The sequence below is a fragment of the Nelumbo lutea genome, chromosome 6 (assembly GCF_056320005.1).
Source record: "Nelumbo lutea isolate HS-2025 chromosome 6, American lotus-T2T, whole genome shotgun sequence".
NCBI classification, from domain to species: domain Eukaryota; kingdom Viridiplantae; phylum Streptophyta; class Magnoliopsida; order Proteales; family Nelumbonaceae; genus Nelumbo; species Nelumbo lutea.
This window is the reverse complement of record NC_142689.1, coordinates 18,473,904-18,495,544: the sequence shown is the minus strand read 5'-3', so window position 1 is coordinate 18,495,544 and position 21,641 is coordinate 18,473,904. Positions and strand designations below refer to the sequence as shown.

At 39.4% G+C, this 21,641-nt stretch overlaps 1 protein-coding gene across 2 annotated transcripts in view; it reads left to right on the top strand.

Moving 5' to 3' along the window:
• LOC148847699 (mitogen-activated protein kinase kinase kinase 5-like) overlaps positions 1-21,641 on the top strand; it is a 47,057-nt gene that overhangs the window by 12,455 nt on the left and 12,961 nt on the right. For both annotated transcript variants that reach the window (XM_088950300.1, XM_088950299.1), the window contains exons 4-8: positions 8,004-8,066; positions 8,540-8,703; positions 15,722-15,797; positions 16,786-16,845; positions 16,928-17,053. In XM_088950300.1, coding sequence (XP_088806426.1) covers positions 8,004-8,066; positions 8,540-8,703; positions 15,722-15,797; positions 16,786-16,845; positions 16,928-17,053 — 489 coding nt within the window. The remainder of the gene's footprint in view (positions 1-8,003; positions 8,067-8,539; positions 8,704-15,721; positions 15,798-16,785; positions 16,846-16,927; positions 17,054-21,641) is intronic.

Genomic DNA, 21,641 nt, shown 5'->3' with positions numbered 1-21,641 from the left:
GAATGAGAGAGTATGGTTGGAGGGTTTGGATTGGTCGAGTGCAGAGAAGAGAGGCTAGAAAAAAGGTTTGATATGGAGGAGGTAATGGAAGCAGTATTCTCTATGGATAGGACAAAAGCTCCGGTTCCAGATGGGTTCACAATGGCCTTTTACCAGGATTACTGGAATATTTTGGAGAATGATCTTGCTTCGGTCTTTGAGGAGTTCCACAGGAGGGGAGTAATAAACCCGGGCTTGAACTCAACTTTCATTGCCTTAGTCCCAAAGAAGAAAGATGTTTCTCAACCAAAAGATTTTAGATCTATCAGTCTGGTGACTAGCTTGTACAAAATCATTGCAAAGGTGCTGTCTCTCAGGATAAAGAAGGTGCTCCCTTCTATTATTGCACCCAACCAAAGTGCTTTTGTGGAGGGAAGACAGATCACCAATCAGATCCTCATTGCAAATGAGAGCTTGGAGAGCTTTAGAAAGTCAAAGAAGAAGGGAGTGGTCTGCAAATTGGATTTGGAGAAGGCTTTCGACTAGGTTGATTGGTCTTTCTTGATGGAGGTGTTGAGGAGTTTTGGTTTTGGTGATAGGTGGTGCAAGTGGATTTGGCGCTGTGTTAGGACTTGCCATTATTCTATCCTGGTGAACGGGACTGTGGTTGACTTCTTTCCGGCGTTGAGAGGTCTAAGACAAGGAGATCCTCTTTCCCCTTTTCTTTTCACCCTTATTGTTGATGTGTTTGGGCGATTAATCCATAGAGCAGACTCGAGGAATCTGATAAGAGGGTGGAGAGTAGGAAGGGAGGAGGTTCCCTTGACTCTTCTACAATTTGCAGATGATACTATCCTTTTCTGTGAAGGAGGGAACCTCAGTTGGATCCGGAATCTAAAGCTGACTTTACAATTTTTTGAGCAGATATCTAACCTAAAGGTAAACTTTGACAAGAGTTGTGTGGCGGGAGTGAATGTGAACGAAAGAGATCTAAGGGAATTTGTAGACGAGCTAGGTTGTGCTTTTAAGGTTTGGCCCTTGACTTATTTGGGCCTCCCTTTAGGAAATAATCCTAAGAGTGTTAGCTTTTGGGCTCCGGTAGTGGAGAGGTTTGAGAAGAGGCTAGCGGCCTGGAAGAGGAGTTATCTTTCTTTAGGTGGAAGAGTCTCTCTCATTAGATCTACCCTAGCCAACCTTCCTGTTTGCTTTCTGTCAGTGTTTAAGATCCCCTCAAAGGTTTCAAATCTTTTGGAAAAATTAATAAGGAACTTTCTCTGGGAGCCTGAAGAGGAGAAGAGAGATCATAGGGTGAGTTGGGAGGTAGTCTCTAGGTGTAAAACACAAGGTCTTGGGATTGGTAATTTCAAGAAAAGGAACATGGCTCTTCTGGGGAAGTGGTTGTGGAGGTTCTCTTTGGAAAAGGATAAATTGTGGACTAAGATTGTGGCTAGCATTCATGGGCTGGAAGACAATGGCTGGGATCCTGGAATCTTGGCAAGGGCTTCAGCTGCTTCTCCTTGGAAATCCATCCACAATCTGCTTCCAGTTTTCTCCCCTTGGATCAGGTATGATCTAAACTCTGGTAACCGAATAAATTTCTGGGAACATCTTTGGGTCGGGGATTCTCCTCTGAAAGACAAGTTCCTTCCTTGTATGCTCTTTCAGACTTGAAAAATGAACCCATTTCTTCCTTCTTAGTCCCTTCAGCTTCCACTTCGGGCTTTGGTTGGAACCTTGGCCTGCATAGGGCAAATAGGGATACGGACTTGGATAGCCTGGTAGCTCTGCTAGCCTCCCTTGAGGGTGTCTTCCTAAACCCTGCAAAGGAAGACACCGGATTTTGGACCCTTTCTAGCTCTGGTACCTTTTCTTGTGCTTCTTTCTTTGAAACCTTAACTCAGCCTCCTACCCCCCTGGGGTTGTCATTTCCAGTTAAGGAAATTTGGAGCAGACCTATTCCTCCTCGGGTGGGGTTTTTTTGTTGGGAAATTTTCCTGGAAATAATCAACACTTTAGACTTACTCCAAAGAAAGAGACCCAACTATTGTCTACTTCCTAATAGATGTGCTCTCTGTAAAGCTGATGGGGAATCTGGCTACCACCTCATGGTCTCTTGTAAGGTTGCTAAATCTGTTTGGGAGTGGGTTTTCTCCCGCTTTGGGCGTTCTTGGTATCCTTTGGAGACTGTCCAAGGTTTGTTTTCTCCTTTTTTCAGTTGTCCTAAGAAGCGAGGGAAGACTATGTGGAGGTGTATTAGGGCAGTGGTTTGCTGGGAATAAAGAAACTCACACATATTTTCTGACAAGGAAAAAACTTCGGAAGATTTGTTAGATCGAATCCTCATAAGAGCGGTCCACTAGCTAAAATCTTTGGAGTTGTTTTCAGATTGTCCTATGGATGACTTACTAAGAAACTGGAAAGTGATTGCTTTCACTGCTAGATGCAAGAGGATTCTTTGTCCGTCTTGGTCCCCTCCCCCCTTGGGCTTTATAAAGCTGAATTTTGATGGCAGCAGTGTAAGGAATCCAGGGCCCTTTGGGATTGGAGGAGTCTTCAGGAATGAGGAAGGGATTGTTATTGCTTTATTCTCTAACCCTATTGGAGAAGGTGACTCTCTTAGGGCTGAGATCCTTGCAGCGCTTGAAGGAATTCGAAGAGCAAAAGATCTAAATATTAGCCGTTTGATTCTGGAAGGTGACTCGAAGGTGGTGGTTAATTGGTTGAAGACAGAGGACAGTGGTTTGTGGAACTTTAACTATGAGAAAAAACTGTTCTTATGGCTGGGTAGGGACATTGAGATTCAATACAACTGGGTGAAATGGAGTGCGGATGGGTTGGCCAAGCAAGGAGTGAATAGGGAGGCTGTTTTTGGGCTAGTTTTTAATTTTCTTTGCATTCCCTGTGCTTTCTGTTTTTTGGGGAGCTAAGTTATTTTATCTCCCTTTGTATTCTTTTCCCTCTATTCTCTTAATTTAATGAAGTTGATTTTATTGATCAAAAAAAAAAAAGCACAAGTGAAGGTTCCATTGGGTCTAGGAGTCCAAACCCTCTTATCTGGCTTGGAGGGATCCAAACAAACCTAATTAAGACAACCAAGCAAAGCAGAAAGAGAATCAATTTCATCATCCCTAAGTCCTCTACGAAACCCAAAATCTCAAGTAGGATCTAAGGGTGTTCTCAAAGGTGAGACAAATTTTGAGACCACCTCTTTTTTGTACAAAGAAATAGAAAATAGTGAAGGGAACAAATCCTTTAACGGTGTGTTTCCTACCCAAATATCCTCCCGAAAATGGACAGAGTTGCTAGAACAAACTTCATACTTGATAAAATTGAGGAATTGAGGAAGGGTGTTGTGAATAGCCTTCCAAGGTTCTGCTAGGTTAGCTTGCCTCGATACACCAACATCCCATCCATTCTCTGACCTCCCATGAATGCTTCCCACCACCTCATGCCACAATCTCTCTCTTTCCAAAGGCCATCGCCACAACCATTTCCCTAACAAAGTTTGATTTTTTCTAGTTACCCTCCCAAGTCCCAAACCCCCCTCTTCTTTACTTCTGCACACAATTTCCTAATTAACCAAGTGATCATTTTTTTCTTGTCCCAGCTCCCATAAGAAATCTTTCATCAACTTCTCTAGTTTCCTAGCTTCCCTAACTGGTATCCTAAAAACTGACAAATAATAGGTAGGTAAGTTAGCCAAGGTAGCTCTTATTAGGGTAATTCTCCCTCCTGAAGAGATATAATTCCTCTTCCATGAGGTTAATCTCTTCTCAAACTTTTCTATCATTGGGGTCCAAAATCTACTCTCCCTAGGATTTGCCCCTAAAGGAAGCCCTAAATATGACATAGGCCAAGCAGAGGTGGAACACTCAATACACTCTGCAATAGCTTCGACCTCCCCTACCTCCAAATTTATACCCGCTATGTAGCTCTTTTCCAGATTTATTCTCAAATTAGAGATACTTTTAAAACCTTTTAATAGCTCCTTTAGGTTTGCTACCTTTTTGCTAAGACCTCCTTCACAAAAGATCATTAGGTCATCTGCAAACTGAAGGTGGGTGACGGGAACTTGGTGTCTCCCTATTCTCCAACCCCTAATGGCATCTTCGCTGTCAGCCTTAGTAATGATCATACTAATCACATCAACTACTAAGGTAAAAAGGAAGGGTGAGAGTGGATCCCCTTGCCCGACACCCTTGCAAGCTTGAAAAAAGTCCCTCACAATACCATTTACCAGAATAGAGTAGTGACAAGTACTGGTACACCCACAGATCCAATTACACCACTTGTCCCCAAACCCACAGTTTTGCATAACCTCTAATAGAAACTTCCAGTCCACCAAATCATAGGCCTTTTCAAGATCCAATTTACAAATGAATCATCTCTTACTAAACCTTTTCATTTCCTCCACACACTCATTTGCAATTAAGATCTGATCTGTTATTTGTCGCCCTTGAATGAAAGCCCCCTGTGTTTCTCTAATGATAGAAGGGATGACTATTTTGATCCTCAATGAGAGCACTTTAGCCAGAATTTTATAGATGCTTGTGACCTGACTAATAGGCCTAAAATATTTTGGGTGGTTGGCATCAATCTTCTTAGGTATCAAGGCCAAAAAGGTGGCATTAATTCCAAGGCTTATAGTGTGATTGCTTGCAAATTCCTTAAAGACTTCAACTAAATCCTCTTTCACCACCTCCCAACACTCTTGATGAAAGCCCATTGTAAAGCCATCTGGACCCGGAGCCTTGGATCTATCCATTAGAAAGACAACTTTCTTAATCTCTTCTTCCTCGAAATCCCTTTCCAGCCACCTTACCACTCCGTCATCAATTCTTGGCCAATCCACCCTTTCCATGACTATTCTCTCACTCAAAGGTTTTGTATAAATCGATTTGAAGTGGTCCACAAATTTTCTGGCTATGTCATCCTGGTTGGTAATTACCTCCTCTCCTATCTCTAGCTTGGTCACAAGATTCTTTCTTCGTCTCCCATTTTCCAAATCGTGGAAGAATCTAGTGTTCTCATCGCCTTCCTTAATTCACTTGTGTCTAGATTTTTGTCTCCAACTGATTTCTTCCCTCAATAACACCTCTTCCAAATCCTTTTTCAATTGTCTCCTTAACACTCTGCCCTCCTCGGTCAGCCCATTTTGAGATTCCTTTACATCCAAGTTCTCTATGCGAGAAATTAGGCACAATTTTTGCTCCTCAATTCTACCAAACTGATTTCTATTCCACTCTTTTATTTTGGCTCTCAGCCTTTTTAATTTCTTATGTAACTTGATCCCCTTCCATCTTACCCCCCTCTCCTCCTCACCCCACCATTCCTTCACTTTTTTCACAAAATCTGGATGGGTGAGCCACATACCTATAGAAAATGACTCAGTACCTATTTGGATAGGACAGTGATCGGAGGTGACCTTGGGTAACGCTCTAGCAACCAAGTTTTCCAAGCTATTCTCCCAGGCAAGGTTAAATAAGAATCTGTCCAGCTTCGAACACAAAGGGGTTTCCTGAAGGTTGGACCAAGTGTAACTGGCTTGCAGCAGAGGTATTTCCTTCAGTTCACATTCTTCAATAAAACCATTAAATTTCCTCATGCTTGTTGAAATTACCTGTTGGGGATTACTGGTTTCATCAGAGAATCTAATGACATTAAAATCCTCGCCCAGGCACCAAGGGCCACCCCATAGCCCCTTACACTTAATGGAGAATAGGGAGACACCATAGCCTCTCTCTATAGGAATTAGGGCCATAAACATTGGTTAAGACCCATACACACCCATTCTCTACATTCTTACACTTAATGGAAATTGAGAATCTGCCTATCAATTCTTCCACTACTTCCACCACATCCTCCCTCCACAGTGTTACGATCCCCCCCGAGGCTCCCCAAGAAGGAGACAAGCTCCAACCTAAACCTCTACATCTCCAAAAACTCCTCACCCATCTCCCATCTAATTCCATCATTTTGGATTCTTGTAACAACACAATATCGGGTTTTTCCCTTTGGAGTAGGTCTTTGATCACCCTTCTCTTTCTTGCACTCCCTAACCCTCTTACATTCCAGCTAATAATTTTCATCGAGACAAAATAGCAAAAAACCCATGAAAAGGCCATAGTCTCCTCATTTTAGGCCCTTTCTCCTATCCCCTCTACCACTGAATTCTAAATCCCCCTCAATGTCTGAAATTAGCCTTTCCACTTCAGACTTCAGATCTTTTTTCTTATTTGTTCCCCCCCCCTTTCCTAATACAACAATCATCCTTTTTCTTTTCTCCATCCTTTCCAGCCAATGTCTGAGGAAGAATTTTACCCTGCTCACACTTATTTTGGCTACAGCATCTTTCTAAGAGTCCATTTTTTTTTCCTCCATCATTGTACAAATCAGCTCCCAAATTCTGTCAGCCTCCCCCTTAGCTACTCGAACTCCATCCAATGTCTTCCACAAATCAGCTCCCAAATTCTCATCTTGCGAAGTCAGAGTCTTTGACACATGTAGAATTCAACTCCAATGTCCATGTCCATGCAATTATTTGCTATTGCATTATCTTGGGTCAATGGCCACATTGTAATTGTAATTCATTTAATCCGTTGCAACTTACAATCAGATGTTACTGGGAGAATAGTTCTGAGCAGATGCTGAAGCATGCATTGGACTTGTGACTGCTAAAGCCCTTCTAAGACCTTGTTTTATGTGAAAACCTATCCGTAAACCCTTAGTTTTTCCCCTTCATTTGTTTTTTTAGAAGTTGATATGTTCGGATACACCTAGATCAAATTCTGTACAGACCACAAAAATACATGACAAAAGGTGCTCTTTGCAGTTTTTGGAACCTAGGAGGATAGCTTATGCTCTAGGTTAGTGCCTCATGTAAGATTCCTTAGGTGTGCCTCTGCCTTGCCCCCTTCCCCCCAAACCACAGAAAAGGCCTTGTCACCTAAGTGATGCCTTAATAACTATGCTTCTCTGTAATATCACCATACATCAGATGATATTGATTAAGTACAGTGTAGACTATAACGTGTTGAGTAAGAGAGAGTCCAATTGAGGTCAAGTTGAACTTTGATGGTTTCGTTAAAGTGTTTTGAGATGGTAATGGCATAATCATCGTCTCTTATATTAAGTAGGTCGGTAAAGTTGATCTAGAAGCTTCCTTTTTTCCTCTTAGGTCTGAGAGCCTTATCGTTAAAGCAGATTCTTAGGTTGTGATAGAATGGATTGGAGACTTGTTCAGTGGCCTTATGAGACTTTCTTTATCATATGAAAGAGGCATGGTTTCTGGTCTTCAGATTGAATCCCTTCAAGTTGGTTCCAAGATTCATCAAATCAGCTACTTAAACCTTAGGAAGGGGTTGTAACGAGGAATGAGTTGTTTTTGTGTCCTTCTCTGTTGAGTTGATTGTATTTTTCACTTAATAATTTATAAACAGGAGCCCATTTTCTTGTCCTTGGGCTGCTCGGCCCGCTCCTGGCTTCTTTTGTCCTTATTTTGTTGATCAATGAACAATCAAGTTTTTATTAGATTTTTAAAAGAATTTTATTCGGCAGAAATGTGCCAAGCATCCATTTTTTGTTGACTAGCTACCTGCCTACCCCTTGTTTTTAAGGACTGTTTACAACTTACTCCCCGATTCTGTTTGCTCCCAAAATAATTGATGCCTGTGGGCTCCCTGTTGAGCCAAGGCACCCTCCATGGAATTGGCGCTCTGATATGTCCAATGGAAGGTGACATTTAGTTCAGCTGCCAACTTCCAAACTTCACTTATGGTATTTATCTATATTTACAAGTTCTCATAATTTTATGCTGAACCATCCCACGACTCCCATGCTTGTAAATCATCATCATCATCATTAATGTAATAGTCATAGGCCTATCCCATCCATCTCCTTATGCTTCATCTAGATTGATAATACATGTACATGCATTCATGTAGGTTTCAGCACGTTTTAACATTATATTTGATTTGATCTAAGAATATATCTACTGGTTATTTATATTCGTTTTATCATTGCAGGAAATTAAAGTTCTTAGCCAATTAAAGCATCCAAATATAGTGCAATATTATGGTAGTGAAATAGTGAGTACTTCTCCAGTTTGGTGTTATTTCCATGTTTTTTCAGTGTTTTAATTCCATTATACCATTAGTAGTCGAATAGAACTGCAGTCGATCCTAGGTATAATGTGTAATAAACAAAGAAAACAGATTGAGAGGGAAATAAGAAGAAGAAGAGGAGAAGAAGAGAAGGAGAACACGAAGAGAGGAATTCAGAAAGAGTGTGTCGACTAGGATTGTCGCCCCACTCAACTATTTATATTAATAATCAAATACAGAGTAAAAGGGCTGAATTACCCCTACTGCTTACATGGCAAAAGAAATAATAAAAGCAATAATAACTACCAACTGAAATAACTGCTGACTGAAACTAACTACCATCATAAATAAACAAACACAGTGGGGACCACATAAATAACATAGTGGGGACCACATTAATGTTCTCTACACCATTTGAAAAGTTAACTAATTTGCAGGCTACTGCTTAATGGATGCAGATTGAAGAAAGTTTCTACATATATTTGGAGTATGTTTTTCCTGGTTCAATTAATAAATTCATCCGTGAGCATTGTGGAGCAATTACAGAATCTGTTGTTCGTAACTTTACCCGCCATATTCTCTCTGGGTTGGCCTACTTGCATAGCAAAAAGACAATCCATAGGTACATGACCCTATGCTTGATATTCTTTTAATTTTTCTTTTTTTTTCAGTTATGATAAATAAAGGATAGCATTTGATAACAAAAAGAAAGAGGTATCATCAATTATAGATGTTTAAATTCATTCGCAACTATTCTTTTTATCAGTATTTTACAACATATGTATACCACCCATTTAAGAACAAATATTATGTTTCTACTATCACAAAAATTAGAAAATTTAATCCAAGAAAATATCTTGTAGCAGCTCTTTTTCTCCCCATCAGCAATTGGGATTCCACTTCAAGATACCTGTTTAGAACCTCCTTTGACCTATTTGACTCCATGTGGCACCTATCCTCCAAGCCATTCCTCTTGGCCAACACTGCCCCTCCACATGTCACCCAACTGTCCACCTCACCTTCATCATCTTCCTTTCTCCTCCCTTCCCTGAAAGATGCTTCAACTTCCGAAGCGAGCCACACCTTATACCACACACCTTCAGATTTTAACAATCTTGGTATCTGATCCGGCAAAACTCCGACCACTTTTAACTTTGCAGCACTCAGGTTCTTGACGTTGAAAGCCAACATCAGACCTCCCAATGCAAGAGCACATTTATGAAAAATGGTTTCCTTCCATAAATGGAAAGGCAGACCACATAAGTTGAGGATGAAGGCACCACCGAAGGTCGGAATCTCATTTGACAGGGGGCACCACCTGTTTAACTCCACTACACCCTCTCTGTCTCAACATTTGAAACTTCCAAACCTGCAAAAGGTTTAAAGAGAACCACTCTGTTTATTGCAAGCTTCTCTGTCACATCTTTCAAAATATGTTTCCAAACTGGGGATTCTTTTTTTTGAAGTTATCACATATCTCCTCTCCCATTCTTCTTTAGCACCTTCTACAGAAAGTTTTGCTTCTGTAGCCAAGAACCAGACAGAATTTTCAACATTTCCAAGTGTATTCTAATAATTCACTGTCCACACTTTACATGAACTATCAAAGTATGTTTTTCTTATGCTTATATACCTCATTTATAATATTCTAAGACTTGGATGTAGTGTTATTGATGTCTTTTTTTGGGATTTATTTGAGTTTCCCTAGCATATCCATGTGTATCTTAATTTTCCACTGTATCAATGTGTATCCTGCATAGCTCTTAAAATTGCTTTTCCGGTACTCTGTATTTCTGCTACCTTTGAAGTCTGAACTTTGCTCTTGCTTCATCCTTTCTGTATTAGTATCAAATTGAAGAATAAGCTAGAAGGAATGAAAATGCATCTAAAAGTGTAGGAAAGAGAATAAATGTGGTTTCTTCTTTCATTTACTAATTGTGAAACATGGAATGTTAGGGGGTTGAAAATTCAAAAGAAAACATCCCATTAAACTCCAAATAAGAAAATAAAAATTAAAAGTAATCGACTTATACCTGTCATAAGAGCTTTCTAGAAGATGACCGTGGCGTGAAGAAACAAAAGAAGATTGAAGCAATGAAATCCAAAAACATGAATTCTATTTTATACTGTGTTGAGATTGTTTGGGTGCTAGGGTATTCTTGTCTTTTTTGTTCTTTTGTTTTTGGGCGCCCATATGAGGGATTACTTGTAATTTCTCTCATTAGTATAAAATCTCAAAAAAAAAAAAAACAATAACTTTCTCATCTCCATTCAAAATTTCCTTTCTTCTCTTCTCTTCTCCTCTTTCTTTCTCAATAAAACCTAGATATTGCAACTTGGTTAGAGCAACTAGAAGGTCGTGGGAGAGTCTTTCTCTACTGGTTTTTGTTCTGAGGGTGAGTTGCTGACGTCAGACTGCCATCGGATGATATCAGTAGTCCATACAGGTGGTGACAAAAATCTCTAAAAATTGTATGGTTTGATTTTCCCTAACTTTAGATAAATTTTGGTATATGTCTCGTTGTGGTTTATTGCTTCTATGATTTGTTGTGGATTTTTCAAGTGAAAAATCACAGAAATTCCAATCTGGTTTAGAGGCTTGTTTCTCTTATTTGATGGGTTTTTATTCTGCAAAACTTGGTTCTTCTAGGTCATTTTATATTTTGGGAATGATGGGAACTGGCCTTGTATTTTTCTGAACCTTAAAAAATTTTGGGGGGGTTTTCTTCTCTCTCTATTTTATTGCCTATTAGCTTTTTAGCCTCTTTTCTAGCCTTTAACTGAGTTTGACCCTTCCTTTTGGGTTTGTTTGTATTTTGGTTGGGTGTTGGGGTGCTCCTTGGTTGTCAAAATAGTTGTTTGTGAGGTATGGAATCACCAAAAGATGTATAGATAGGCACCAATGTGTTTCCTGGAAATGTTGATGTTTCCAGTGGTACGATAAATTGATAACCACTGTAAAACTTGATGGGACCAACTTTTTGGAGTGGTCCCAATCGACTAAACTTACTATCACAGGGAAAGTAAGTTGGGATTCATTACAAGCAAGGAGGTGAAGCCGAAAATTGAAGATCTTAAGTTTGCAAAGTGGGAACAATATAACTCAATGGTAATGTCTTGGCTGGTCTGTTCAATGCAACTTTACATTGCTTGTAACTACATGTTTCTCTCGACTGATAAATATATTTGGGACAGGGTTGCCACCACTTACTCACAAGTTAACAATACTACTACAGTATATCAACTTAGGAGGGGAGCTTGTAGTGTGCGCCAGGGGAAGGGAACAATGGCTATCTATTTCCCCTCTCTACAATCTCTTTAGGAAGAAATGAACCATTTGAAATCTTTCGAGTGAAAGGATCCTATTAGATGCTAAATAGTACAGGAAATACATTGAGGATAATAGGGTCTTTGACTTTTTGGTTGGCTTGAATCTATAGTTTAATTTCGCTAGGCAACATATCTTGAGTGCGGGCATTGTCTCTCTAGCTACTACTTACTCTCTTGTGCAAGGGAAAGAAAGTAGAAGGGCAGCCATGATGCAACCCTCTGTGATTGAACACTCTACCTTTATGTCCTTTAAGTCTAGACCAAGTGGCAGTAAGCATCCTACTACTGAGAAGTCTAATGATGTCATCTGTGAATATGTCAAGAAGCCAAGGCATACTAAGGAAAGATGTTGGAAACTCAATCCTCAATTGAAACTGGACAAGCTTAAAACTGAAAGGAAAAGCAATGCTCATTTGACCACAATTGGTAACAAGGGTCAGTCTTTTGATGTGACCATTCAATCTCATGACTCCTCTGACATGATGGATAAACTTTGGAGTCTTCTATTGCACTTGGAAAAGAGTGCGGCATCCCCCTCATCTGGTTTTGGTAATCCATCTAGTGCATATGCTAACATAGGTACTGTACTTGCTTGTTCCACCTCCAACCCATGGATTGTTGACTCAGGGGCTAGTGCCCATATAACTGGTAGGCCTTCACACTTTACTTAATATAAGATAACCCCTGGGAGGGGCAAGATTATCGTTGCAGATGGATCTCAAACCCTTATCTCGGGTTAGGGAGAAGTCAAAACTTACCCATAACCTTTCCCTTGGATCTGTTCTTCATGTTCCTCAATTGCATAAAAACTTATTATCTGTCAGTTCTCTTACCAAATCCCATAATTGTTCTATAACCATTTTTCCTACCCATTGTGTTTTTTAGGATTTGAGCACGAGAAAAATGATTGGAAGTGGGCATGAAATCGATGGAATTTACCTTTTTGATGAAGCTTCAAAATATGGATTGTTGAGCCATGATGAGTCCTGTTCTAATGAGAAATTGAGTCTTTTGCAATTGTGGCCTTGTCGTCTTGGTCGTATGTCTTTTAAGTCTGTAAAACTTTTGTTTCCAAATTTGTTCAGTTCAGTGTCCAATTTTAATCCTTAATGTGAAATTTGTCATTTATCCAAACAATGTAAAACCACATATTTTGCGAGTAATAGAAGAAGTAATGTTGCATTCCATTTAATTCATACTGTTGTTTGGGGTCTATATACCATTTTGTGCATGGGTGGTATAGATACTTCATTCTCTTCATTGATGACTACACTCAATATGCATGGCTCTACTTGATGAAATGACGTGATGAAGTTTCTATGATTGTTCAAAATTTCACGAATATGGTGACAATCCAGTTTGAGAAAAGAATTAAGATAATAAGATCTGACAATGCAAAGGAGTACTTCACCTTTGTGTGTTTCTTGAAGAACGGGGCACCATTCAGCAAAGCTCATATAGTCATACTCCACAACAAAATGGGGTTGCTGAGAGGAAGAATACACATGGGGTTGAAGTTGCTCATGAGTTACTATTCCAGACTCGTGTTCCTACTTGTTTTTGGGGAGATGTTGTCGAGACTGTTGTGTTATTAACCGGCTACCATCAAGGGTGCTAATTATTCGGTCCCCTCACCAACTTCTTCCTAATGGACCCACCTTCAGTTTACCACTCAGGTTCTTCAGATGTGTCTGTTTTGTTAATGATATGAGTTCTTCAAGACATAAAGATCCTAAGTCAATTAAATGTGTCTTCCTTGGTTACTCTCTTGTTCAGAAAGGTTATAGATGTTTTGATCCTCAATCTGGTCGGATGTATGTTTCAAAGGATGTTACCTTCCTTGAGTCCTCATCATTTTTTTAGTTATCATGTTCGCCTCTTCAGGGGGAGATTGCCAATGAAGATTAGACTCCATTTTTCCTTCCTGTTCCTATTTCTGTGTCTACTAGTTCTTATTCCTCTCATCCTTGAAATGAGGGCATTCTTTTCCCTCCTCCTCCACCTCCTATGTGTCCGCCTCGATCCTGGCAGCAATTCTTCATCAAGCGCAATAAGAGGGTGGCTCTTGAAGTTGAATGCCCACCACAATCTAAACTCTGGACTCGGGTAATCTTGAACCTCTTGGTACTTCTATTGCTGACCCTGATCTTGATCTTCTTATTGGCCTTCGAAAGGGAAAGAAAACATGTATCAAGTATCCCATTACTAATTATGTGTCCTATGATGCTCTCTCACCCTCTTATTAAGCCTATATTTCTGCCATCTCTGTTTCTATTCCTCGCAATGTTACAAAAGTAGTGCAGTCTCCTCATTGGAAGGAAGCTATGAACCAAGAGATGGAGGCCATGATAAAGAACCAAACTTGGGAGATTGTGCCTTGTCCCAAGGATAAAGTTCTTGTTGGGTGTAAGTGAGTAGACACGATTAAGCACAGAGCTGATGGTTTAATTGGAAGGTATAAAGCTTGCCTTGTGGCCAAAGGATATACCCAAACCTTTGGCATCGACTATTTAGAAACCTTTGCTTCTGTTACTAAGATGAATTCTATTTGTGTGAATATGTCACTTGCTACCCATTTTTCATGGCTTTTATATCAGATGGATGTAAAGAATGCATTTTTTAATGGGGACCTACAAGAAGTGTATATGGACTTACCTCTTTGGGTAAGCTTCCCTAACAGTGAAGGGAAAATTTGTCGTCTAAAGAAATCTTTGTATGGCCTCAAGCAATCCCCTAGGGCCTGGTTTGACAAATTTAGAAATTCTGTTTTGAAGATTGGATTCTCTTAGTCTTAGGTTGATCATACCTTGTTCATAAGGAAGTTCAATTCAATGGTCAATTGACTATGTTGATAGTATATGTTGATGACATTATTGTGATTGAGGATGGCATCTTAGGTATCTCTAAGTTAAAAGTCCTTTCTTGCTTCAGAATTTGAGATTAAGGATCTCGGTGATCTCAAGTACTTTCTTGTAATTGAAGTTGCAAGATCCAAGAAGAGAATCTTCCACTCAAAGAAAGTATGTTCTTGATTTGCTCCATGAAGTTGTGAAATTGGAATACAAGCTTGCAGAAACTCCAATCTCCCAATCACAAGTTAAGTACTACTGAAGGAGATGTTTTTCTAGACAATGGGTTCTTTTAGAGAGTGGTTAGCCGTCTTCTTTATCTTTGTTTGACTAGACCTAATATATTAATGCAGTTGGGGTGGTTAGCCAATATATGCATGACCCCAGAACCTCCCACATGAAGGTCGTTAATAGAATCCTAACATATTTGAAGGGATATCCTGATTAAGGGATGTTGCACTCCAACCATGGGCATCTAAAGGTTGAGGCCTACACAGATGCAGGCTAGACAAGGTCTATTGATGATAGATGATCTACATCTGGTTGCTCTGCCTTAGTTGGAAGTAATGTTGTTTCATGGAGAAGCAAGAAACAATAAGTTGTTGCTCGATCTAGTAGGGCAATGGTCCATAGAGTGTCAGAGTCACTCTAGTTGAAGACCTTATCGATCGAGATAGGTATCCAAGCCGATACTCCAGTGAAACCCTATTGCGACAATCAAGTAGCCATAAACATTGCCCACAATCCTGTGCAACATGACCATACAAAACATATTGAAGTGGATAGAAATTTCATCAGAGAGAGGATAACAAATGGAGAGATTTGCCTATCCTTTCTTTGTAAGGTCAGAAGACCAACTAGTTGATTGTCTCACCAAAGGCCTTCATCATCCAAAGTTTGCCAAGAACTTAGACAAGCTGGGCATGAGTGGCATATATGGTCAGTTTGAGGGGGAGTGTTTAGATTGTTTGGGTTCAAGGGTATTTTTGTCTTTTTTGTTCTTTTGTATTTGGGCGGCCATATGAGGGCTTACTTGTAATTTCTCTCAATAGTATAAAATCTCAAGTTTGAGAGAGTGAACAGTAACGCTCTCTTCTCCATTCGAAACTTTCTTTCTCTCCTTATCTTCTCTTCTCCTCTTCTTGTTTTCTTCCTCAATAAAACCTAGATGTTGCAACTTATTGAAAAACAGAGCATTGTCCAAATGGATAAGCATATGTGGGGTACCTGTAGTTGTATGGCTCATGTGATTATGTGGATGCTAAAGAAGGCAACCGTTTGGTTTTGGTAGTAGAAAAGGGTAAGGGGTTTGGAAGTTTATAGACTTGTTGTCAATCTGTTTCTATGAAATGCCATAGAAAACTTGTGCTTACCTTTCTGTGTTATGTTTTGAATTTTGTGATTATATTGTTTGTTTTCTGGACACATTTTAATATGCAAAATTTAATGTGTATACTTTAGGGATATCAAAGGGGCAAATTTGCTTGTTGATGCATCTGGTGTTGTCAAGCTTGCTGATTTTGGGATGGCAAAACATGTAAGTTTTAAATTTCTGAAACATCTAATAGTTCATATATTTAATGCATTTCCTTGTTTTTCTTGATTGGTAGCTGACTTATGAAACATTCTTTTATTACTTCCTACTAGTAGTGTTTTGATGTTTGTTAGTTTTGTCCTTTTTGGTGTCAAAAGCTATAGCAGTGGTTGGGATCTTTGGTCACATATCTATATAATAGTCTGTGCATGGATACTACTTGAATGGTCTGTTATTTTGAATTAACTAAAGTTCTTTTCTTTTTTCCTTATGTTCTGTTTGTTTGCAATGCAATTCTGAACTGGATAAAAATTTTGTATCTGACCCCATATAGTTGGGATAAGGCATGGATGATGATAAAAATTTTGTATCCGGTTCAGTTTTGTATCCATTTATTTTTTACTATGATTTGCACCTTTTATCTCATTTGCACTTATTGGCAGTGCATATTTTGCATCCAAAAAACTGACAGAATTTGTAAGAGCTTCTTTCTCTCATATATGGTGGGCAATGGGGACCACCTCATTTTGCTTCCTGTCATACTCCTATAAATAACCTTTCTCCTCTCCATTCTCTTTTATAATAAATGGAGATAACCTCATTTTACTTCCAAATTTACTTCTCACAGACAAACCAGATAATGTCAAATCTGAGGCAAAAATAAACTAGATACATTCAGTCCATTTGCACTCCCATGCATTTACACCAGTGCAAATTTCTCAAACAAACAGTCTTAGGGACAGATACAATATTAAGGTCTGCCTAACCATCAACTGATCTGAAGTGAATGGATTTCTTTGGGACTCCTAATTAAAGTTATTTTGCAACACTGAATCATATTGATATCTGAGATTGTGAAACTTTAGGTGTTACCCTTTCTGTGAAGTTGTTGTTGTTATGATCTTTATTTTTTTTCTTCAAGTCAAATTTGTTGATGTAAGTTTCTTTTTCTTTTTTGCCTAATAGTTTTTTTATTTGTTTTGTTATTTAGCTTGATGGACATGCAGCTCAGCTCTCTTTGAAGGGAAGTCCCTACTGGATGGCCCCAGAGGTATCTTCTGTGGCTGTTTCTTTAAAAATACTGAAGATAGTTCATATCTCCCTTGCTCTGACACTTATTTCCTTTGATACAGGTCATACATTCTATGATGAAGAAAGATACAAATAGTGATCTTGCTTATGCTGTCGACATTTGGAGTTTGGGCTGTACTGTTATTGAGATGCTGAATGGCAAGCCTCCTTGGAGTGAGCTTGAGGGGGTGAGAATACAATTTAAACCACTATGCAATATGCATTCTTTGTCATGGGCTGAAAAATTTCAGATGTGGCTATGATGCAAAAAAGTTTTCTATTAATAATACAATCCAGTTTAATAGGGAGAAAGGGTGGTATTTTTTATACTCATGTATAAAAAAAATGAGGGTACACATGGGTGGATGCTCATCAATGTACAAAATGTGCAATAGCATCTAACCTCCAACATACACATACACATACACATGCATAAAAGGTAGATAAAGAGATGTTGCTATACAGAAAGATCTTTTCCATGCCCTGATCTAGCTAATGCATACACCACCGATTACCTAATCCCTATGACAACCACTGAATTTTCATTTAGTGTCTCTCTAATCCTTAGCTCTACCTTATGCATTTGCAGAGTCCTCTTCCACCACAAGCAAGGCAACATTTGTTTGTTTCGCAATCTCAGATCCCATAAGTAGTTTTTTTTTTTTTTTTTCAAAAACAATCACCTTCTAAATTCTGCATATCAAATGGAGTCACTAAGTGATCAGTTTTGAGAAATGCTCTTCCAATAATTGAAGGGCTGTTGCCTTGGGATATCCCACCGAATTGAAGCCTGGCTTCTCCTTGTTTCATTGGTTAGATAGGCACCATTGCAAGAGGAGTCTCAGGAGAGGAAGTATTGCTGGCAGACTGTACTTTCATTATGGTCCAGTTCTAAATTGTAATAAACATTGGGGCTTTGCAGTATTAGTTAAAGAAATTTTTGAAAGAATTCTTTTTAAATGGGCTTCTATGAACAGTCAATTTAGGGGTCTGAAAGTCAACCACTTTGCTAAAGAAGAAAATCAGTCCTCTAAAACTGATATAAATTTGATTAAAATTAGAGAGAAAAGTGAAAGAAAGGTATAAGATAGCAGTACAAAGGAATAAGATGGAGAAAAGAAGAGGAAGAAGAAGAAGAGTTCGATAATCTCCTCTCTCCCCTCTCTAATCCTTTTGTTAATCTTCACTATCTAAGTTAATTACAAGTATGCCCTTAAGTGGGTGTCCAGCTAAGCAAGAACTTAAAATAAACTTATAAAAAGAAGCAACAGGCTCATAAAGACAAGCCCATAAACAAACAAATAAATAACACAACAAAAAATAAAAGAATAGATACTAGGGCCCATTCGGCCCAGTCTCTCTACACTCCCCCTCAAGTTGAGCGTAGATGTCAATCATGCCCATCTTGCTTATATAGTGTGTCAGCTTCCCTCTTGGATATCCCTTGGTCAAAACATCAGCCAACTGCTCTTCTGAAGAGATAAATGGCAAGCAAACTTCCCCTGAGGCAACTCTTTCCCGTATAAAATGTATATCAACCTTGATGTGCTTAGTTTTGTCATGTTGAACAGAATTATGTGCAATGTTGATAACTGCCTGGTTGTCACAACAGAGCATCATTGGCTTTTCATAGTCAACCCCCAACTCTTTTAAAAGTGATCGTAGCCACAGTAATTCGGGCACACCATGTACTCTGCTTTAGTAGATGATCTGGCAACTATAGACTGTTTCTTACTCCTCCATGAGACAATGCTCCCTGCCACCAAAGCACACTATCCCGAGGTGGATCTTCTATCATTAATACATCCAGCCCAATCAACATCAGTGTATGCCTCCAGCTTCATGTGTTCATGCTTGGCAAATAGAATACCTTTCCCTGAAGTACCTTTCAAGTAACACAAAACTCTTTCTGCAATAGCTAAATGTGTATCTCTGGGAGAATGCTTAAACTGATTAATAACACTCACTGCATAGGAAATATCTGATCGAGTCATGCAGAGATATAACAATTTCCTAAGCAGTCTCTAAAACACTCCCCTACCAGACAAAAGTTCACCATTAGTAGCAGAAAGCTTATGATTGGGATCTATAGGGGTGGAGGCCGGTTTAGCACCAAGTTTACCAGTCTCTACAAGGATGTCAAGAACATACTTGCATTGAGAAAATGAAGATACCATCCTTAGATCTAGTAGCTTCAATTCCCAAGAAATACTTGAGATCTCCTAAATCCTTGATCTCAAATTCAAAGTTAAGAAACCTTTTGAGTTTACTCACTTCTTGGGTGTCATTACTCGTGACCACATTGTCATCAACATAAACAATCAGAAAAGTCACCAAAGAGTTACTTCTTTTCAAAAACAAGGTATGGTCAGATTGAGTTTGTGTGTAACCAAAGGAGACAAGAGCAGCCCTGAATCTCTCAAACAAAGCTCGAGGAGACTATTTGAGGCCATAAATGGATTTCTGCAGTTTACACACCTTCCCTTGCATTTCCTTTCCATACACCCTCGGAGGCAAAGGCATATAGACCTCTTCATGTAGGTCTCCATTTAAGAAGGCATTTTTAACATAAAATTGGTGGAGAGGCCAATCAAAAGTAGCAACTAGAGACAACAAAACTTGAACTGAGTATAGCCTTTAGCAACCAATCGGGCCTTAAACCTCTCAATAGTGCCATCAAAATTGTATTTAATGGTAAATACCCATTTATAGCTTACTGGTTCCTTCCCTTCTGGAAAATCCACAATATCACAGGAATGGTTCTTATGCAAAGCATTTAGTTTAGCCATCATAGCATCCCTCCATTCAGGTTTAGATAGGGCTTCTGGTACAAACTTGGGTATCACATGGGAAGAGATAGAAGCAAGAAAAGAGTAATAGGTAGGGGATAGAAGGCTACAAGACAATTATTTAGAGATACAATGTGCTGTAGACTTTCGCTTGCCTTTGCGAAAGGCAATAGGAAGATTAAGGTCTGGGAAGGAAGTAGATGGGTCAGAGGAAGGCTGACCTGTTACCTTAGTAATGATGGGAGGAGCAAGAGGCTCTTCTGCAGGAGTAGAAACCACTTTCCAATGCCTGAATCTGTGTCTTTGGTACCACCTTTGGGGAACAGGATGTGAGGGAATTATAGGACGATGAGGTGGAGGAGGAGCAGGAACACTTGAGGTAGACACAGTGGGAGGAGAGAATAACTCAGCAAAGGACTCAAAAGGAACAAGAAGAGGAACAACTGGAGACAATAGCAAAGGGCTCCTCAAATTGCTCCCCCTTAGGAGAAATACTAAAGAAAGGAGTAGACTCAGCAAATGTGACATCCCGAGAGACAAAGCGGGTGCCACTAACTGGAGCAAAACAGCAATATCCCTTCTATATGGAGGCATATCCTAGAAAAATACACTTACTTGCCTTTGATGCTATGAGCATGTACATAGCAGGTGCAACCAAAAACTTGGAGAGGAAGAGAGAAGAGATCTTCATTCGGAAAGAGAAGGTTAAATGGGGTTTTGAAACCCAAAACTCGGGAAGGCGTATGATTAATAAAAAAGGTAGCAATAAGGACATCATCTCCCCAAAATTTAATAGGAACATGAGATGCAAAAAGGATGGATCTAGCAACCTCAACCACATGGCGGTTCTTCCTTTCTGCCACTCCATTCTGTTGTGTAGGAACAAGAACTCTGATGAATAACCCCAAAAGTCTGAAAATAGGATGAGAGGTTCTTTTCAAAATATTCCTTAGCATTATCAGAACAAAATATTTTGACTCAAGTGTTAAACTGGGTAAGGATAAGTTCATGAAGTTTTTGCACAATAGTCGGTAATTCTTCCCGAGATTTCATGAGATAAATCCAAGTGTAACGAGAATAATCATCAATAAAAAGGATAAAGTCCTTATAACCCCCCATAGTAGGCAAATGATATGGTCCCCAAACATCAGAGTGCACAATATGAAAAGGAGAAATAGATCTTTTATTGCTTACTGAATAAGATTGTCTACAATGCTTTGCAAATTCATAAGACTCACAATGAAGACTCGATAAAGACACTTCCTTAAACATATTGGTAAACAAATGACTCAAAGCAGAAAAAGGTAAATGACCAAATTGGAAATGACATAACATGACTCTATCAACCAACTTTGACAAAATTGACTCCAAGGCTACTCCATGAGGTGGTCCAAGATTCCTATCAGGTGTGTCCAACAAGTATATTGAATTCGCCTCATGGCCACTCCCAATCATCCTTTGAGATTTTAGGTCATGAAAAACATAATGGGTAGGAAAGAAGGTTATGCTACAGTTCATGGATTTAGTTAAGTTGCTAATAGCTAAAAGATTGGTTCTCTCATTCGAACCTGACTTTTCTTCTCCTTTTCTCCTCGTTTCTCTCTCTCTCTTTCTTCTTTCTTCTTCTCTCTTCTTGGCTGTTATCAGACTAATAGAACTCAAGGGCAGGCCAAATCATAATATGGTATCAGAGCTCAACTAAGCAACTCGGATCTGCCCAGATTTTTATTTTCTGCACACTTAGTCTAGGGTTTTCTCTTGATTTCTCTGCCATCGATTGGAGATAAGGGAAAGGGCTGGAAAGGAGTGGTCGCCCTCTTCCCTTGGAGGTCTTTATGCCTCTAGTTGTGTTGTTCATGGTCGGTTGCTGTGGTTTCTAAGAAGCCCTCCCCTAATCGATGAAGAGAAGAGGGTTGATTCGTGTGGTGCAGTGGGTGTCTTGTGTGGTCTGATTTTTTTTTGTGTGGTTTGTTTTTCGAGTGATGAG